At 44.2% G+C, this 20,280-nt stretch overlaps 1 protein-coding gene across 9 annotated transcripts in view; it reads left to right on the plus strand.

Moving 5' to 3' along the window:
* Nucleotides 1-13,537, plus strand: part of CACNA1B (calcium voltage-gated channel subunit alpha1 B) — a 326,623-nt gene extending 313,086 nt beyond the window's left edge. For 8 of the 9 annotated variants that reach the window (XM_088664973.1, XM_088664966.1, XM_088664968.1 and 5 more), the window contains 3 exons: nucleotides 2,254-2,455; nucleotides 3,902-4,101; nucleotides 5,376-13,536. In XM_088664973.1, coding sequence (XP_088521099.1) covers nucleotides 2,254-2,455; nucleotides 3,902-4,101; nucleotides 5,376-5,915 — 942 coding nt within the window. In that variant the 3' untranslated portion in view covers nucleotides 5,916-13,536. Of the gene's footprint in view, nucleotides 1-2,253; nucleotides 2,456-3,901; nucleotides 4,102-5,375 lie in introns of all 9 variants that reach the window. The other variant, XM_088664972.1, reaches the window with a different exon arrangement.
* Nucleotides 13,538-20,280: the final 6,743 nt, after the last annotated feature.

A 20,280-nucleotide genomic window follows, 5' to 3' on the forward strand; every position in this document is an offset into this window, starting at 1 on the left:
GAAGTGGCGCGTGGATAAGTGATTGGGGTGAGCATCCTTTTTGGGAGTTGTGTGTTTATAACTTTTAATGCAGATTTTCACAAATTGGGAAAATGTCTGACATGTACCGCAGGCTGTCTGGGAGTAAGTCACTCTTCGGGCTTCAGTTACTCCTGGCCTTCAGCCCTAGCACAACTTCAAAATCTAAGATCATTCCTGGAATATATCATATAAATAAAGGCCCTTCCAGGCTGCACTATACCTTTAGAGCAGTATCATACCAATTTGAATAGTCATGGCTTCCCTCAAAGGATCCTGGGAATTCTAATGTGTGTTAAGGGTGCTAAGAGTTGTTAGGAGACATCCATATTCCCCTCACAGAGCTACAATTCCCAGAGTTCCCTGGGAAGAGGGTTTGATTGCTAAACCACTCTGAGAATGTCAGAAAACCGGGGTCTTCTAACACCCTTAACACTCTACAGTGCCCAGTATTCTTTGGGGGAAGCCACAACTGTTTAAAGTGGTATGATACATCTATAAGTATATGGTGCAGATGGGGCCTGACTATAGCACTGTGGCTGCTGTTCATTCCAGTGTGGGAGTTTTGGATCTCTGTTTTTTGGAAGTTGATAGTTCTTTTACAATGACGGGATGTGTTTGGATTCAGAAAAAGTCTGTGGCTGTAGTCACACCCCTTCTATGGGTTCCTTCCTCCAACCAGCAAGCATCAGAGGTACGAGCAGGCAGACGTATTTGAATCAAACACCTGGCATTCCAGATTTCTCTTGGAGATTAGACAAGCAGAAATTTATCAAGTTCCCTGTTTTTGGTCTTAGTTAGGAATACCCTCCTGTCAAAAAGAAAAGTGGGGAGGGAGTATAATTACAGAAGCATTTCAGTTCTTTCACAAAATATTGCATGCATTCATTCATTACTTATTTTTGTGATAGAAGAAAAAGTGGTTTGATCACTGCAATATTCTGGAATAGCAAAGGAATTATCATGATGGCATGTGGAAGAGTGTGGAAAAAATAGAAAGAAAGAAACCAGAGTTCTAGTTTCATAAAGAGTTCATCAGGAACGTCCCTAGGAGCATATTGAGTTGCCCCTGAGAAGTGGAGTGCATTCTCTGTCCCACTGAATAAGTGCAGAGAAAACCCCCACATGTCAGGAAAAAGGGAGCAAGGCCTTCCCAGCATCCCTTCCCCCCACCCCTTTGACATTAAGAACTGAATGTGAATGTGATTATGTTTCCTTTGCAAGTAAAAATACATTAGACTGCAACTTGGTGCTCTTGTCTTGGCCTGGGCAGATCCTCCTTCCACAAGTGCTGTGAGAGACTCGGAATGAGAGTATACCCATGGAGTGCTGGCTTTGAAAAAGGATGTTGAACACCTGTAGCCTTCCATATGTTGTTGGGCTCCAACTCCAATCAGACCAAATTACAGTGGTGCCTCGCTAGACGAATTTAATTCGTTCCACGGGTCTTTTCTTATAACGAAAAATTCGTCTAGCGAATCCCATAGGAATGCATTGAATTTTTTTATTTATTTATTTGCCCATAGGAACGCATTAATTAAATTTCAATGCATTCCTATGGGAAACTGCAATTCGCTAGACGAATTTTTCGTAAAACGGATTTGTCTAGCGAGGCAACCTCCGCTCGAAAAATCCTTTCGTCAAGCGGAAATTTCGTTAAGCAGGGCATTCGTTAAGTGAGGCACCACTGTATTTGTAATTCTTCTAGTCCAGCAACATATGGAGGGCCACAGGTCTCCTCCTCACTGTGATATAGGAAAAAATAAGTCTCTCCACCTCTGCCCTGAAAGAACAAGTAGATGAGAAGGAAAGCCTCTCTTGGCCCATTTAGTCCAGCATTCTGTTCTTTCAGCAGCTGACCAGATGCCCGTTGTGGGGATCCCACAAGTGGAGCCTAAGTGCAACAGCACTTTCTTCCCACATGTGATTTTCAGCAAGTGATATTCAGAGGCATACTGACTCCAACAGCAGAGGTCGAACATAGCCTTCTCCTCCTCCGTGAATCTGCCCAGTACTTTTAAAAAGGCATTTAAGCTGGTGGCACTTGCCGTATCTTGTGAAAAGCGAATTTGATAGGTTAACAATGTGCTGCCCACCTCCCTGTTGTTGCCTTTAAGGGATGGAAAGAGGGTGCTGCGCCGTGGAGGAGGGAGGCTACCACACTGAACCAACAACTACATTGCGCTCTCTTCTTTCCCCTTCCTCACCCCAACCTCACCCTGCCTTTGTCCACAGCCCATCCCAGACACAAGCCCCATGAAGCGTTCCATCTCCACACTGAACCCACAGCGTCCCCATGCCACACACCTCTACGAGCATTCCCGGCCAGTGGAGCACACCCACCACCACCACCACCACCGCTGCCACAGGCGGAAAGAGAGGAAACAGAAGTCTATCGACAAACCACCCAACCACCTGGCTGATGGCGATGCTGCAGGTGAGGGTTGTACAGAGAGAGAGAGAGAGAGTTCTAAGCTTTGTTTATCTGTCTATTTGAAGTGTGATTTCCTTTCGTCCACTTTTCAGTACCTAAAAAAAAGGGGGTGATTGTGTGCTTACATTTCACTACAAACAAGACAGACTGAACGCATAGCCTTCGTTACCTATCTTTAGGAACCAGGGAATTTTTTTCCTCTTCAACCAGGTGTTTGTGTGATTAACATTCTGTGGCTTCTTAACTGTGTTTGTGGGAGGATGGTTAATGCTTTGTTTTTGTTTTATTACATATTTTGTCTTCTCATTTCACATCTTTCTGTTGTGAACTTCCCCGAGGTCTTCAGATGAAGGCACTATAATAATAATAACAATAATAACAACAACAACAAGTACAAGTACAACAACAGCAACCATATTTTATAAAGGAGGAACATAAAAAGAAAATGGACTAGGAGGGAGGAGGAAAGATAACTCAGGTACAGGTTTATAGGTTGCAGTGGCGGAGCTTCATGCTCCGGCACCGGGGGGCAGACAGCAGGCGGGTGTAGGGCTGGTGCGAGTCCTGTGGGCGTGGCACGCCACCTGCAGGGGCATGGTGCCCAGTGTGGGGGGGGGCAGCCACGATGGCACCCCACGGGGATCACGCTGCCGGGGGTGGTGCGCTTCCCCTGCACTCCTGTTCCTCCGCCAGTGATAGGTTGCAAGTTCTTCCAATGGCCAGCTGGTATGAAAGAGTTCAAGGGGAGGGGTGAAAAGTTGCTGGTGTTGTATCCAATGTTTGTCCTCCTCAGCATAGATCCATTGAAATAAATACACCTAAGTTAGTCAATTGCATTATTTTCAGTGGGTCTCCTCTGAGTAGAACTAACATTGGGTGCAATTCCTGATCTCTCAGCTGAGCCAATGGAGTAGCTCTGATTCCCTTCCTTTCTCTACCTCCCTTTGCTATACTCTGATAGGATGGCTGCTGTCAGGTGATGTTCTTATGATTATTGTCAGGGCTAGTACACTGTCACACCTGCAAGAGTCCAGATTCTGTACCTCCTCCACCTCCTGCAAAATTATGTAAGCAATGGATATACCATACACACTGGGCATCCTGGGTATTTCTGTGTCATCCCAATTTAGTTTGGGTCATGGCCAGGGCTTTCTTGGTGGTGGTGCCCCATTTATGGAATTCCCTTAAGAAAGCTGCCTGACAGCCGCTTTTTATTTAGGGAAAGCTCAATTTTAGGGCATCTGCTTTGCAGGAGGTACAAACCATGGTATCTCCAGGCAGGGTTTACAGAGAACCCACTGTAAAACCCTGAATAACGGCTGCCAGTTAAGGCAGGCAGTACTCATTTAGGCCTACATTTAAGGCATGTTCCCATGTTTCTATGGGAAGCAAGATGCTATCAGATGGGGCCTCTGACACCACTGGGATTCCTTTTTGTTTGATGAGTAGGTGAGGCAACTTCCAAAACCAAAAAGCAGGAGAGGGGCCGGTCCCAGGAGCGGAAACTTCACTCCTCTTCATCCTCTGAAAAGCAACGCTTTTACTCCTGCGACCGATATGGGAGCAGAGACCACTCACAGCCCAAGTTATCAGAGCGCAGTCGGCCAACGTCGCCCAATGGAGGGCAAGAGCATGGAACACAGAAACAGGTGAGGAGCCAGAAGGAGGGTGGGAAGAGGGTGGTGGGTACCTTCTACAGATGACTGAGCAACAGATGCCTTGGCCTTTGTCAGAGCTTCAGGAGCTCATGTACAAATTTTTGGCATTTGCCTTAACTTCATGTGGTTGGAGACATCCTGAAGGGAGAGAAGAAGGCTGGTTGGGCAGCAGGTAATGATTGGATCACTGTTGCCCTCGTGTTTGCTTGTACACTTGTGATTCACTCCTTTTTGGTGGAAGAAAGTGGGTTGTAATTTACCCCCCCCCAATAGCTGCCAAGTTATCCCTTTTTTTAAGGGATTTTCCCTTATGCTGAATAGGCTTCCTCGCGAGAAAAGGAAAAACTTGGCAGCTATGCCCCCCCCTCCGCAAAAAAATAAAATAAAAAAATTTGGGGGAGCCAAAAATGATGGAGCAATAAAAGGGTGTGGTTAAGGCCCTTGCAAGTGAGCAATTGAAACCTCTAGCAAGAGCAATCTGCCCCCCCCACCAGCAGCCCACTGGTCAGGGAGAAGGAGGGAGAAAGGGTGGCATAAAGAAAAAGGTGGCTCTGCCCATTTAAAGCTATGGCTCTGCCCGTCAGTGGTTCAGCCCTGCTGATTGCAAGAAGATGTTTTTGTTTTGAAAAGTTTTTCCAGCTGGATCGTGGAGAGGCATAGAATTGCATAGTCTCTGTATTGAGTGTTTACTTGTATTGTGCTTTAAACCTATTCTTAGCTGTTTTAGTGTATGGTTGTGAATCACATTGAAATTTATCTGAAAGGTGGTTCATAAGTTAAATTTGAGAAGGCTGAGCAAACAAGTCCCATAATGTTCAGTAATGCTTCTGAGCGTGAAGCAAATCTATTGGGCTTTTGAGGCATGTGGGAGGATTTTGTTGGTCACCTTGCCATTCCCATTTGCCCCAGAACTGTCTGCTCTCCTACGTTGTCACACTAACCCACTGGATGTTTTCCCCCCCCCCATTTGGAATCCTTTCCTTCTCCAGCCCTTTTGATTTCCTGGGTCTATACCTCTGTTCCAGATTGCTCCTTAACACAGTCGTTCCCCGACTGCACGTCTAAACTCTCTCTTTCCATTTTCTTTCATCTTGTAACATATTTCCCCCCACCCTTCCTTTCATGTCACTTGATCTTCTGTTGCTTGGCCCCCCACTATCACCTACCCTGCCATACACCTCTGAGTTTGTCTGGTGTTCCCCCTCCCCTTCGTTGTTCTTTTTTTTCTTTTTTTGTTCATTTGCTTTGTTCCAATTTTCATGTAGGGCAGTGGTTCAGTTAATGAGAGCCCCTTGCTGTCAACGTCGGGTGCAAGCACCCCGTCCCGTGGCCGGAGACAACTGCCGCAGACCCCACTGACCCCGCGCCCCAGCATCACGTACAAGACTGCCAACTCGTCGCCTGTGCACTTCTCCAGTTTCCAGACTGGCCTGCCAACTTTCTCCCCGGGACGCTTGAGCCGGGGTCTCTCTGAGCACAACGCTTTGCTGCATGGTGACTCCCAGGGCCCTTCGCAGCCCCTGATGGCCCGGATTGGCTCAGACCCTTACCTGGGGCACCGGGAAGACGGTGACAGTCCTTACCATGTTGTGCCTGAGGACACACTCACTTTTGAGGAGGCTGTGGCCACCAATTCAGGACGGTCATCCCGGACTTCTTACGTCTCCTCCCTGACGTCCCAGTCCCACCAAATCCGTAGAGTCCCCAATGGATACCATTATACATTGGGCCTCAGTGCTGGCCCTGGGACCAGCACCAGAGCACGTAGCTATTACCATGAACGTGATGAAGATGACTGGTGCTAGCAGGAGAAAAAAGCCGGAGTTCTTGCACACGAAACTGATGAATATTATCCATAAAGCTCTGTGTTTATGTGTGCACACATATGTTCTGCCCCACAGCTTCAGGGCTGGAGGGATAAAGAGGAGGGAAGAAGTGCCTCCTCATGGAACACACACACACACACACACACCCCAAAATGAAGAAGACTTGTCTCTGTGCATGCGCACAATGCTGTTAAGAGACGACGCCTCTCTCTCATACTGAAACCTACCTGCCCTTTAGTGCTAGAAGGCCCTGGATCAGTAGGAATTGCTGTTCTTTGGAAGGACAGGGCAAGGGAGATATCTTGCTCCTCTCTTGCTGCATTGCAGTTAACATCACCCTCTCCTTTCCCAACAATAAAACTGTAAGATAAGCAAAAGACCCAGAGAGAAAACCAAAAACTGTTGAACTTTCTGGGACTGGAGCATCGTGCAGTTTTGGATATTATGAGAGGGGAAGGAAGGGACAGTCACAGTTACAAACAGAACCTATCATTTCTCTTGTCCACACTTTAAGAGGCAAAAATCACCCAATGACGGCATTGGACTCGACATTTGGCAAGACAACACCTTTTCAAGGGAGCCAGCAATGCAGCCTTTCAGATGACAGAAGCCGCCATGCTACCGTCTGGGACTACTTTGAATGGTTTGACTTCCCATTGACTTTTTGGAAAGCACCCCCTTCACTTGGGAGAGGAGAGCTGTTTGGCAGGCAAGGGTGGCTCCTAGCCTGCTGCTGCTGCTCCCAACTTAAAAATCAGTTCCTCTGTTTTGGATGTGATATGCCCCCTTTCATAATTTTGTCTTGTTTACAATCAAAGCATGAGAGAGAGAGAGAGAGAGAGAGAGAGAGAGAGAGAGAGAGAGAGAGAGAGAGAGAGAGAGAGAGAGAGAAGGGTGAGGTCTGCAAAAGAAAATGTGTCATTTGGTTTTATATTGAGCTGTTAGATAAACTAACTTTTCATTGTGTGCATTTTTTTTGTAAATTGTACAGTAAAAGAAGAAGAAAAAACAAACAAACAAAACCAAGAGTCCTCCACTGTAGAGAACTAGTCCTATTGTCATTCCAGCTCCACTGTTGTTTCATACTGAAGGCGCCAATTCTTCACTACTAAGTGCCTGATCTTAGGAATCTCTCATGGTGAAGATGCAATCTCTTGTTCCCGCTGCATCAGGAGGATGCATGTGGTGGAGCGGGGTGACCCACAAGGAGGGTTAGAAATGCTTCAAGCATTGACCAATGCTGAGTCAATATTTCCACATAGATTGGAAGGCGGTCAAGTACAAAATTCTGTGTGCGGGTTTTTTTTCAAATCCTCTTGTGGGGGGTGGGTGGGTGCAGGGATATTAGAGAGATTTCAACAAGCATCAAGCAACAGGGGCAAATGTTCTTCTGCCAAAAGCAGGACCCTACTGCTCTACACATCTAAGTCTTAACTTGGTTACAGAAGCTCTGGTTGCTCTTCATAGCACATTGTTGGGTGCTGAAGACAATTGAAGAGACTTGTGATTATTGTCCTTTTTTGTGGTGGTGGTGGTGGTGGTGGTGAACAAAAAAGCCCCAAGGGAAAACCCTAATTCTGATTCTCAGGGATGAGATTTCTGCTCTTTTTGTCTGTGTGTGTGTGTTGCTCTGCATCAGGTGCTTGTTTCCGTGTGTGTGTGCGCGCACACGCGCTTGAGCACTTTCATGGAAAGCTAAAACATTGTTATTCAAAAAACAAACGAACAAAACTAAAACACCTGCACATAACAAAGCTGAAAGACCCAGCCCAACCTCAAGAGGTCACCATTCTATGTTTTGAGAGTGAGCAGAGGAGAAAGGCAGTGATAAGGAAAGAGACTTGAAGGGAAAAGTTACCCCATTACAAGCAAGACAAGAAGCTGTCATATACGAGTACTAAGCAGCAGCTCTCTGGTGTTTCAGGCGGGAGGGAAGTTTCTCTCCCAGTCCTACCTGGAGATGCCAGCGATTGAACAGCCTCTTTCTGGAGCTTAAAACTATCATGTGCTTCATTGCATTATACAGGGACAATTGTGCAGCTGACATTGTCTGTGTCTCCTTGTCAGGGTTTAACACTTTGAGTGCAAATTCAGGTTTGTCCCCCTAAATGTCTGAAATAACTCTGGGGGAGGAAAGTGGGGCAGAAACCTCTCAGGGCTGAACTACATAGGACATTAAAATGTGCCTTTGTTTAACCCTTGCCTCCCCTGCTACAGCCCCCATATTGGGAGGAGATTCCCCCCCCCTGCCCTGCCATTTGCACCTTTGGAGAAGGGGTTATCAGCAGGACCACAGCAGGAGTGCAATTCCTTCTGCTGTGATCCTGCTGATTTTCAAACCAAACCTTTACATTATTTGCATTTTTTTAAAAAAAAACACTCGCAGGAGTCAAATGCAAATGCACATTTAAATACATATGCTAAGCTGCACATCACATGTTATTGAGCGGGGGGGGGGGGTAGTCAACAGGATGGCCTAGATTTGTTGCAAACTCCCATCAGCCCCAGCCAGCATGGCCACCAGTGGTCAGGAATGACAGGAGTTGTTCTCTTTTAAGATGTGGTGGCTTCCCCATTGACATTGTTGCATAAAGAGCAAAGCCACTTTTGCAGGTGGGCGGGCTGTATTTCAAGCAGAGAAGCAGCTGGAGAGAGGAGAAAGTGGATATTTAACTCTTATCTCTGTGTTCTCTGAAATACTACAGCTCGAAGGAAGGGGGAGTTTGAACTGGAGTTTGATGTTGCCACATCTCTGCTCTAAATCTCCCCTCTCCTTAAAAACTGTTGTCAGGGCTTCCTTATCTAGGTTAGCATAGAATGTGTAGCTTCCCCGCCCTTAGGGCGAGGGCCTCATCCACACTTCTGCTTGTGCCATGCCTAGAAAGGATGGGTCTGAGTGGATTTCTGCTTTACCCCACTTTCTGAGTGGGTTTCCCATTGCCCCACTTCTTTCCCAGGGAAAACCTGCTTTTAATGATAGACTAGAACAAAGGGCAATCTAATAAAAACCCTGCTTTCTGAGATTGGGTTTAAAAGTGCTTTCCCCAAGGGAAAGCAGCGGGACAAGAGGAAGTGTAGCTAAGCCCTGCATTTACACAAATGGCGTTTTCAAGTAGGGTGAATGTCACTTTCCTCTCACTGTCCTAGGGTATATGATCAGTCATGTGACAAAGGGATAGGCAACCTGTGGGTAAAACTTGTCATTGCAATTTTCATGATCTTGCGCAACTCCAGTAAAGTGAGCCCTGCAGTCATGAAAGCTCCAGAAGGATCCAAGCATCTTTGCTTCATTCAGTATCATGGACTAAAATAAAAGTAGGCCAATGTGTCTTACTGATGTTGAATTCCAAACGCCCATCATCCAAGGACATTGCTCATTCTGGCTGGGACGATGACCAACTAAGTTCTCCTCAGTGTAAGCCCGTTGAAGTTAATGGGCCTAGGCTGCGCCCATCCATTTCAGTGGGTCTACTTGTGAGTAGGACCAGCACTCAGCAACATCTGGAGGGCACCCAGGAGTCCACCCTTGGACTGAAATGTCACTGTGGACTCTACATGGGATACATTTCTCTATGATTTTTATACCTTGAGACAGGTGGGAAGGATGGTTTGGGGGAAGAAGTTGAAAATGTGGGAAGAGGCTGCCCTCCTCCTTCAGGTGGGTTTGTTTCCTTCATCTGTAACCAATGTCTATTTTTGAAGCAAATGCATTCAGATCCACATGGTTGCAAATGAGTCTTTCCACAGTTTTGCCTCTTCCCTGGGAAGTGTCTCCCCTCTACTTCCTGGTTTGTGTTAAAAATAATGGACTGGATCAAAAGGGTCCCATCTGTTAATGGAAATGAATCGTCCTCTCATACAAGCAGCCCCTCCATTTGAAGGATCTCACAGTGAGGATTCTTTGGATCTTAACCACAGTGCCTCCCATTCCACTGTGCTGGAGAGTTTTTTCTTGTCAGAAAGAGCAAGTAAAATATGAGCTGTTTTTGAAGGCATTCCCTTTTTAATCTCTATGAATATTGTCACCAGGTGCTGCTACAAGTGCAGTTAAGTGCAGTTATTCAGAAGCAGGAAAACTGCAAGAGAAATCAGAGGAAAATACCAAATTTTGCTAGAGAAAGATGGTTTTGTTTTTAAATTCCCCCAACCTTATTTGAGCATCCTGCTTTTATCTACTCATGCCTGCATGTTAAGAAACGCATTTGACTCAATTCATAATTAGATTTTTAATATCATACTCAAGTGGTGAACACCGCTAACACCATACCCCTTGCGGGGGGGGGGGGGATCTGATTATAAATTGAGTCAAAGGTGTTTCTTAACATGCATGCGTGAGTGAGGACAATGCTATTTACAACATGCTTCCCTTTAAAAAGAGCACCTTCCAAGTTCAAAGCTATTCTCAACCATTTTATAAAAGAGAAAGCCACCACCATTTAAATAGGAGGCAATTATCCCAAACCATTATGGGTGGCGCTGTGGTCTAAACCACAGAGCCTAGGGCTTGCCGATCAGAAGGTCGGTGGTTCAAATCCCTGTTACAGGGTGAGCTCCCGTTGCTCAGTACCAGCTCCTGCCAACCTAGCAGTTCGAAAACACGTCAAAGTGCAAGTAGGTAGATAGGTACTGCTCCGGCGGGAAGGTAAACGGCATTTCCATGCACTGCTCTGGTTCGCCAGAAGTGGCTTAGTCACACTGGCCACATGACCCGGAAGCTGTACGCCAGCTCCCTTGGCCTATAGAGCAAGATGAGTGCCGCAACCCCAGAGTCGTTTGTGACTAGACCTAATGGTCAGGGGTCCCTTTACCTTTTTATCCCAAACCATTACTGGAACAGTGTTTCTACTAGCAACCACTACATTTTAAAAAAATTAAAATAAACACTGATAAACCAATTGGCCAAGGAATAATAAATACTTCACTGTACCTTTGAAATTGTCCTATTTTTTCCTAATGATAATTTGTTCTCTCAAGACACTTGGGATATCTTTCTGTAGCATTGTTAGAGATTTTCCTCATGTATCAATATTTCTGCAAATTTCACCAAAGTGACATCTAGCGACAGATTAAAAGTATAGCAAACATTATTATGCAGTATACAGTATTTTAAAACACCAGCCAAAACAGGAGGTGAGACTACTGAGAAAAAGAGTCAGCATTATATCCCAGTATATTCCAACCACAAAAGAGGTAACTGCAGATATTGTTTAACTTCACCTTAAGGTCGCGCTCCATGCAGAACGAGCAACAGCCTGGGCAAGCCTGGATTTGGGTAGGATTGCTTACTTGACAGGCTGTTTTATTTTAAGAAAAGGGTTGGTTCTGTAAGACAGCTTGCTTCAGGTGCTGTGATTGTTAAACAGAACATGGCATCCTACTGATGATGGCAAAAAACGCCCAAAGGGGGAAAGGGAGGAATAGTGAAGTGACCAGAGGCAGGTCAACATCACACACACACACACACACACACACACACACACACACACACACACACACACACACCACCTCAAGGCTTTACTTCTAGAGTATTCTGACCTTTGTTTTGTTTTCTGATTTTTGACCAATCTCATCCCTGGACTATATTCCAGCACACTCTTCTCTCTCACTTTCTCTTTCTCTCTCTCTTATTAATCCACATGTAATTATGCATATGGAAACTTCATTAGCCAAAAGAAAAGAACAGAACAGAAAGGAATGGTTAATAGATCATAGATGTGATTTTTTAAAAAAGCAAACAAACAAAAACACTGTAGGGCTATGCAACAAGATGACACTTTTCACAAATCAAATCAAAAATGGAAAAAGAGGTGAGCAAACTTTTTTAAAAAATAAAAAACCAAACATAATCCATTCCACAGCTTTTATATGTTGGGTTCCACAACCCCCACCCCCCACACTTTTCCTTGTCTCAAGCTACAGCATGACCGTGACCAAACATTTTTCTACATTTTACATATAGAAAAGGCACAAAACTTTCTTGGAAATTTTAAAGGTTGGGGAATACTCCAATAAATAAAATGGGAGGAGAATAGCCCTCTCTGAGCATGCATGCAAAATATTGAGAGCTGAAGATAAATGGCTTTAACTTTTATTTTGGCTTATCCTTCCTCCTCTATTCTTTCTTTCTCACCCACGCACTCCCACACCAACCCCATATGAATCAATTGGATGTGAGAGCCCCACACAAATAAAATGGAGGCGCTTCACAGCTGCAACTTACATGTGAGATGTGAATAAATTATTGCATTAGAAGAAGATTAAGGCTGGGAATCCTCGGGGGAAGGAAGTGTGGGTCGGTGGGTGGGTATTGGGGGAAAGGAGCACGGTGGGTTTTGAACATATTGTTGCCACTGCAAATACCTATCTCAGTGGTTGACATATCCAACCTTCAATCTGCAAACAGCCCAAAATGCTGTCTTGCTTTCAGTGCACACGAAGGTTCCAATACAGTTGAAGTTAGCCATGGCTAAGTCTCATCTAAACAAAAGAGGTGCCATTGGAGTTTGGGAGCAGAGGTCTAGAGTCCTCAGCAGAATGCTCAGGGCTGAGAATACCACATTTTGAAGGAAGACACATCACTGTCTAGGAGGAGAGGGTCCCATTAAGTCCAGAAACTTAAAAGTACCCAATTCCCCCATTGCTTTAAAAAAAGAAGTTGTCAGCAATGAGACCCAAGTTATCCACAACAGGTTTATCCTGTCGGTTTCAATGGGACGTAGCCAGGGCTAACTTTTGCTAGAGCAGAAGTCAGGGATTTCCCAGAATCCCCTTTGTGCATTGCCAAAACTTGAAATGCAACAACCCATTTTCTGCATCCAGAATAAGTCTAGTGGTGGCTGTACTTTGAATAAGTAACATTTTGCATGTAAAATATATACATATTATATAAATATATACATACATATATATAAATCTATATATATATAAAGTATGTGCATGGTAAAAATGTTTATCTTCGTACTTTTTGATACGATGTATTCATCAGTTGTTAATTTTTAATTATATTTGATATGAATTGGGGGGTTTGTTGCAAAATTTATATTTTAAAAAAACAGTGTTTAAAAAAAACCCTGAAGGGAAGTTCCAAACATGCAACACAACTGGAACTTTGCTTGGGGATTTGATGGGGAGGGCTGGGAATTCTGTGATTGATTAGTTTGCTGCCTGAGTAATATTTATCAGCCAAACTTTGGATTCTGCGGTTGTTTCTACAATTACATTTTGTATGAAGCAAAGTCCTTGAATTAAAATAATAAAACCTTAGGAAAAGAGTTCTAACTGAATGTGGTGTGTACCAAATGACAAAGAGATCATTTTATGCTGCTTTGTGCTAATCCCTCTCCCCTACCCAGGAATCCAGAAATCACATTTATATAAAGTAGGGGGAGGGGTTACAAGTAAAATAAAAACAGCCATAGGAGTGAGAAACATGTGATAGCTGAAATGTTTTGTTTTTTGTATGAGAAAAGTCTAAAGGAAGTAGCCACTTGGAACTAGTGATGTTGACAAAGTTCTTGTGTGACTGTTACGGAGTTTGAATTTGTTTGGCCCACAATGCCCAGCACCACTCCAGATAAAAATAGCACTTCCTTGAAAAGTTATCTGGCTTGGATTGGTGACTAGCAGTGCTATTTTTCTACAAAACGAGGTGCCGGAACTCACCATGAACGCATCCCATGTTCTCTTATGGCAATGGCACCCACCTGAGAGTTGGGTTCTGTCTGGAAAAACAAAAACAAAACCCTGATTATTAGGCACTTGCAGCAAATACCTCCCTGGCAACTTGTACACTAACATGACCATATTACAAAATACCTAGCAAGCTAAACTGCGACGATTTATTTTATTTTTATTTTATTTTGTGAACCCAAGGTAAGTATGGGTATGCCAAGTTCACAATCCCATTGCTTTGACCCACCACATCTAGAAGAGGGGCTGTAACCATTAGCAATGTCACTTAAATAATGCCAGTGGAATCCAGAGCATAAAGTCCTGATAGCATTTTGCTGAGAAAACTGTTTAGCCATAGGACATCATTGTGACCAGTTATTTATCAACACTGAACTACAGGAAACACAAAGCAGTAATCCAATGCCCTGCTGTGATTCAACCTAAACCAAAGCAGTGAGCAGTCCCAGCCAAATGAATAGTCTAGTATTAAAAGTATGCAAGATTGTAGTTAAGTTGCATCCTTAGAGGAGACTGCTTCTCAATAGAGGCTTCAATGTTCTGGGCCAAACAACATCTGAAACTGCTGCTGGCCACAGTATTGGACAATATAGATCTAAAATTAGCTAAGAGGATCTCAGATAATTGACACAATAAACAATTCTTAGATTTCTTTAAGTCTACAAGAGACTTGGCAAGCTATAGTTGCCACTTTCTATTAAGGGAAGGACAGCAAATTGCGACTTAGTGTGTTATATCTCAACGAATTTTTCCATTTTGGTTTATCTCATTTTTCCAATCCTAAATTCAGTTCCCCATCTTTACAAATCAGTGTAATTTAAAGAAGGAAAAAAAGATCCTCATGAAAACTCACCAGCATTTTAGTGCAAATTTCTCCTAATACAAATTTTTGTATACAGTTTTGCCTAATTCACACATTTTTTTTAAAATCACTTCCCCTTAATACATTTTTTATGATATTTCCACTAATATATGCATTTTTGTGCACACTTTGCTTTAGTAACATGCACTTTTGAATATGCTTCTTGGCTGGAGAACTGTGCTGTACAATCTGGAGGAGTGTCACTGTAATTTTCCAAGGATGCATGAGCTCTTAGTGTGTTTCACAGGGCCCCTGCCTGCTCAGCACCATTCCAACTGCACCAGTGATTTTGGGTTCAAATTGTTGTGCTTGGGCTTGTGAAAAGGAAAATGGTGTTGTTTTTTTACGAGGGGCGGGAGGCTAGAAATTGCTTGTTTTTTAAAGCCCAATAATACTAAATACCAAAATGAGATGGCAGAGTTATGTGGGCAGCAGAGACTTGAGAGTTAGAATGAAGGATGAAATCTGAAGGCTCCTCAGAGGTAAGTCACACCAAATTCAATTGATATAGAGCTACACACTAACATATTTACCATAGCCTAAGATTTTGTGCAGTATATCTCATCAGATGAGAGGGGGGGGGGGAGAGAGAGAGAGAGAGGGAGGGAGAGAGAGGGAGAGAGAGAGATGGGCCAGGAACCATGCAGCAAACCACTCACATAAACTCCAGCATCCTGCTGATAAAAATCAGGGTGCTCTGTGTTTTGGTTCCGAGCTGTTGCAGAAGCCAGCTGATTTGTGTGAGAGCATGAGACCAAAAAACAAATGTATTTTGGTCCAGTGCTCTGAAGCAAGCCAGCTGACTCATGCAAGAGTGGCTGGACCAAAAAAACCCGGGACATTCTGGGAGCCAATCAGAAACCAGCATGGTTTCTGTAATTCTAGGATGTCCTACTCAAATTGGGATGGTTGAAGGGTATGCAGCCATCAGGCTGAAGGATTAAAGTCAGAACCAAAGAATAAACGAGGAAGTAGAATTTGAGGAGTATATAGTAGGCACAAAGGACAACTAAATATAGGAACATGTCAGAGATCTGGAAGATCAAGTCACTAAAGCAAAGCTCAGTAGGTACAGGAAACCCCGTTATACTCCTTCATGCCTCTGACCTTTTTCCGTAAGAAGATATCGTCTTCAGTTCAGTGCTTTGCTACTTGGGGCAGTCACCCACCCACACCGATTCCAGCACCTCCTCATGCTCTCTACGTGAACTGTATCTACCAGGAGTGGGGAGCAGGCCTGTACAGCAGGTGGCGAGGGGGAAGTAGCCGGGTACATTTGCCTCTTTGGCTCAAATGTGTCCTTGAACTTGGATGGTGCCTCTTGCTTGCCTGGAGAGGGGTACATGTGTGTGTGTGTGTGTGTGTGTGTGTGTGTGTGTGTGTGTGTGTCAGCATCTGATTTATACTACACAAAGGTAAAAGTCACATCCATTGCTACACCTACTTCTCGCCACATCCGCAAATACCATAATAATCATAATCATAATAATGATATTAGTTACAGGTAGGTAGCCGTGTTGGTCTGAGTCGAAACAAAATAAAAAAAATTCCTTCAGTAGCACCCGAAAGCTCATACCAAAATACAAACTTAGTTGGTCTTTAAGGTGCTACTGAAGGAATAATAATAATAATAATTTATTATTTATACCCCGCCCATCTGGCTGGGTTTCCCCAGCCACTCTGGGCGGCTTCCAACAGAAAAATAAAACACAGTGATCTATTAAACATTAAAAGCCTCCCTAAACAGGGCTGCCTTCAGATGTCTTCTAAAAGTCTGGTAGTTATTTTTCTCTTTGACATCTGATGGGAGGGCGTTCCACAGGGCGGGTGCCACTACCGAGAAGGCCCTCTGTCTAGTTCCCTGCAACTTGGCTTCTCACAATGAGGGAATCGCCAGAAGGCCCTCGGTGCTGGACCTCAGTGTCTGGGCAGAACCATGTGCCCCCTGGAAGACTCCCCACAAAGGAATGCAGCCTGAGGCTGAAAAGGCCCCTCACCCCTAGTGTATATACATTTATGGAAATGACAGAGCAAATAAAAATGTAAGGGTGGCAAAATTGCTGTGAAATATAAGACACAGTTTGTTAATGATTCAGTTAAAGCTTAAACATTTACAAGGTTTGAATCATAGAATTGTAGAGTTGGAAGGAACCCCAGGGGTCATCTAATCCAATCCCCTTTAATGCAGAAATCTCAACTAATAGATGCACGCAACCTCTGCTTAGAAACTTCCAAGGAAGGAGAGCCCACAACCTCCTGCGGGAGACTGTTCCACTATTGAACAGCTCTTAGTATCAGAAGGTTCTTCCTTATCTTTAGTCAGAATCTCCTTTCTTGTAGCTTGAAGCCATTGGCTTAGGTCCTCCAGAGCTGGAGAAAACAAGCTTGCTCCATCGTTCATAAGGCAGCCCTTCAGATAATTGAAGATGGCTATTATATCTCCTCTCAGTCTCTTTTCCAGGCTAAATATACCCAGCTCCTTCAACCACTCCTCACAAGGCTTGGTTTCCAGACTCTAGATCAATCTTGGTCACCCTCTGCTGCACATGTATGTTCCAGCTTGTCACTATCTTTAAACTGTGGTGCCCAGAACTGGACACAGGGTTCCAGGTATGTCATACCTGGTTTGACTAAGACAGAATAGAGCAGTACTATGACTGCCCTATACAGTGGTACCTCGATTTAAGTACACAATTGGTTCCAGAAGTCTGTACTTAACCTGAAGCATACTTAACCTGAAGTGAACTTTCCCATTGAAAGTAATGGAAAGTGGATTAATCTGTTGCAGATGGGTCCGCAGAGCACTTAAACTGAAAGTACTCAAACCGAAGCGTACTTAAACCGAGGTATGACTGTACTTCTGTTGATGCAGCCTAGACTAGTGTTAGCTTTTTCTGCGGCTGCATCATGCTGTTGACTCATGTTAAGCTTGTGGCCCACTAAGACCTCACATGTACTGCTACTAAGCCAGGTGTCCCCCATCTTATATTTGTGGCCCACTAAGACCTCACATGTACTGCTACTAAGCCAGGTGTCCCCCATCTTATATTTGTGCACATGGTTCTTCCTGCCTAAGTGCAGAACCTAACCTAATTTTCCAATCTACTAAGTTCATATTGAATCCTGTTTCTGTCTTCAGAAGCATTAGCTACCCCTCACAGTTTGGTGTCATCTGCAAATTTGATTAGCATCTCCTCAATACCTTCCTCCAAGTCACTCATAAAGATTCTGAACAACAATGGGTCCAGGGCAGAAGCCTATGACCATTCAAAATACTGTATATGTTGATAACACGCTCACCCTAGCTTTCCTGTGTTCATTGACACCCGCAGTGAGAGGGGAAACCACCATCTCAAGGAAGGCCTAAATGAACAAGTTTTTTAGGTTTTTCTCCTGATGCTTGCTGGGAGTTTTAAGGGAGACAGGAACCAAGAAAGCATACAAACATGGTGTTGTCCAATTGCAATCTGAAGTGGCATGCAAGGAGAGCCCTGCTGGATCAAGCCAAAAACCCATCGAGTCCAGCATCCTGTTCTCACAGTGGCCAACCACATTTCCTAATGGGAAGCTGGCAAGAATGACCTGAGAGCAACACCACCTCTTCCCACCTGCAATTCCAAGCAACTGGTATTAAGCGGTATGCTTTCTTCAACAGTGAAACTAACCATTGCAGGTAGTAAATGAGGGGAATGTCAGTGGGCTTTGAAGAGTCACAGGGATTGCAGGGGTTTTTTTAAGGGGGGGGACCCAAAATAGCATAATGAGGGGGTGTAGCTGAAGAGAGGGTCATAGCTGCCAAGTTTTCCCTTTTCTCGTGAGGAAGCCTATTCAGCATAAGGGAAAATCCCTTTTAAAAAGGGATAACTTGGCAGCTATGGAGAGGGTGGGAGTAGGGTCCTCAAGGCCAGACTGACAAGCCCCATGCCTGAGGTTTCCCACTCTCATTTTAGATTATCAGGGACTGTACTCTTAGTGACCCCGCCAAAGAAAGATTGGACAAGAGAAGGGGCCTTTTCAGTGGCAGCTCCTTGCCTACGGAATGCTTTCCCCGGGACAGGTCTGTCTGGCACCAACCCTGAATGCATGCAGGTGCCAGGCAAAGTGTGTGTGTGTGTGTCCCCACCCACCAGGCTTTTGAATGATGGAATTGCTGCTGATTCTTGGAATGGGGAGAGTCTGCTTTTCACATTTTTACAGTAAGCACCTCAGAGGTGATGGAATGGATTTTTTTTGTGTTTGTGTGTGTGTGTGTGTGTGAGAGAGAGAGAGAGAGAATGGAAGTGTGTTTTGCTGATAAGTTACCAGAATAAAATTGTTCTGTTGTGTTTTTAGGCGCTGCAATTTTATATGTTTGCATTTCTGTTGTTGCTGCTGCTGCTTTTAAATTCACCTAAAGTCATCACTATGAGGCAATTAATATGCATAATAAATAATAATAAAATAATAAAATAGTTGTTTTATTTATAAATTGAAGTTGCACGCACACTATTGTAGAAGAGCATAGTTAAGAAATGGAACTCCATCCCATAGGAGGCTTTTAAAGAGAGAAAGAAGGTTAAGAGACATGAACAGAGGATAAGGCTATTGGTGGCTACTCACCTTGATGGCTCTGCCCTGCTTCCACTGTCACAGGCAGTAATGCCTCTGAATACCAGTTGCTAGAAACCACAGGAGGGGAGAGTGCTCTTGTGCTCAAGTCAACCACTTAGAGAACAGGATGCTGCACTAGTCTAGGTGGCCTGATCCAGCAAGCTCTTAGCATCTGCTTTGCATGCAGAAGGTCCCAGGTTCATTCCCTGGCCTTTCCAGGTAGAGTTTGGAATGTTCCTAATCTGAAACCCCAGAGAGCTGCTGCCAGTCAGTGCAGGCAATACTAAGTTTGGTGGACTCAACAGGAGACAATTTCCTATGTTCCTGTCACTAAGCAGGTGTTATTTTTTTATAAAAAAAAATTGACAGAACACGTGTATTACTAAATAGGGAAAACATGTGTGCAGTTTACATAGAGTCAAGTTGATGAATTTCAGTGGGTCTGCTCTCTAACATTGGGTTAATATACATTAAAATTATGAATATTCATGTGTTGGATTATCCAGTAGCCAACTAAGCACATGCATAGGTCATGCATAGGTCACCAGCAGAGCAGGGGCACCCCTCACAAGGGCATAGCCAAGAGGGGCTCCCCATAAAAATACTTAACTGAGGTTTTGCCCAGTGCGCCCCCCCCCCACCAACATGAAGCCTGCCCTCAAACATAAATCCTGGCTAAGCCCATGACCCCTCAGCCAATGTTAAAATTGTTTTTGAAATAATTTTGCAACCAGAAAATATGGAAACATAAGCTCTTTTAATTTCAGCATACCTTTAGGTTTCTCGTACATTTCCAAAAATAAAATTTTCTTCTACGGTTTATTGCTATTTTTATTTTGAATTGCACAGCGGGGGGGGGGGGAAGCACCCTAATCTTTTGGGGCTTCTAAAGTTTTTAAATCCATTCTTTTATACAAGACACACATCTTGTCTCTATTTTTTATTTTATTTAAATGTGGGAAAATTCACCTTGCTGTTTGAAACACACGCCTCTTATCTACCTGTCTGTCTTTCTGTCTATTCCGAACGCCCTCCAGTGTTCATTCCTATTCCAATGTAATGGGAGTTACTCTCAGGAAAGTTACTTTCACCTTAGCAGCCGCGCTCTCTTCCTCCCACCCCCACCGCGCTAGTTTCTTAGCGGCTGTGGCTGCCCGGGGTGGCGCCACGCCCCGTGAGGGGAGTGGGAAAGTTTCCCTGAAG

The sequence above is a fragment of the Zootoca vivipara genome, chromosome Z2 (genome assembly GCF_965207765.1).
Source record: "Zootoca vivipara chromosome Z2, rZooViv2.hap1.1, whole genome shotgun sequence".
NCBI lineage: Eukaryota > Metazoa > Chordata > Lepidosauria > Squamata > Lacertidae > Zootoca > Zootoca vivipara.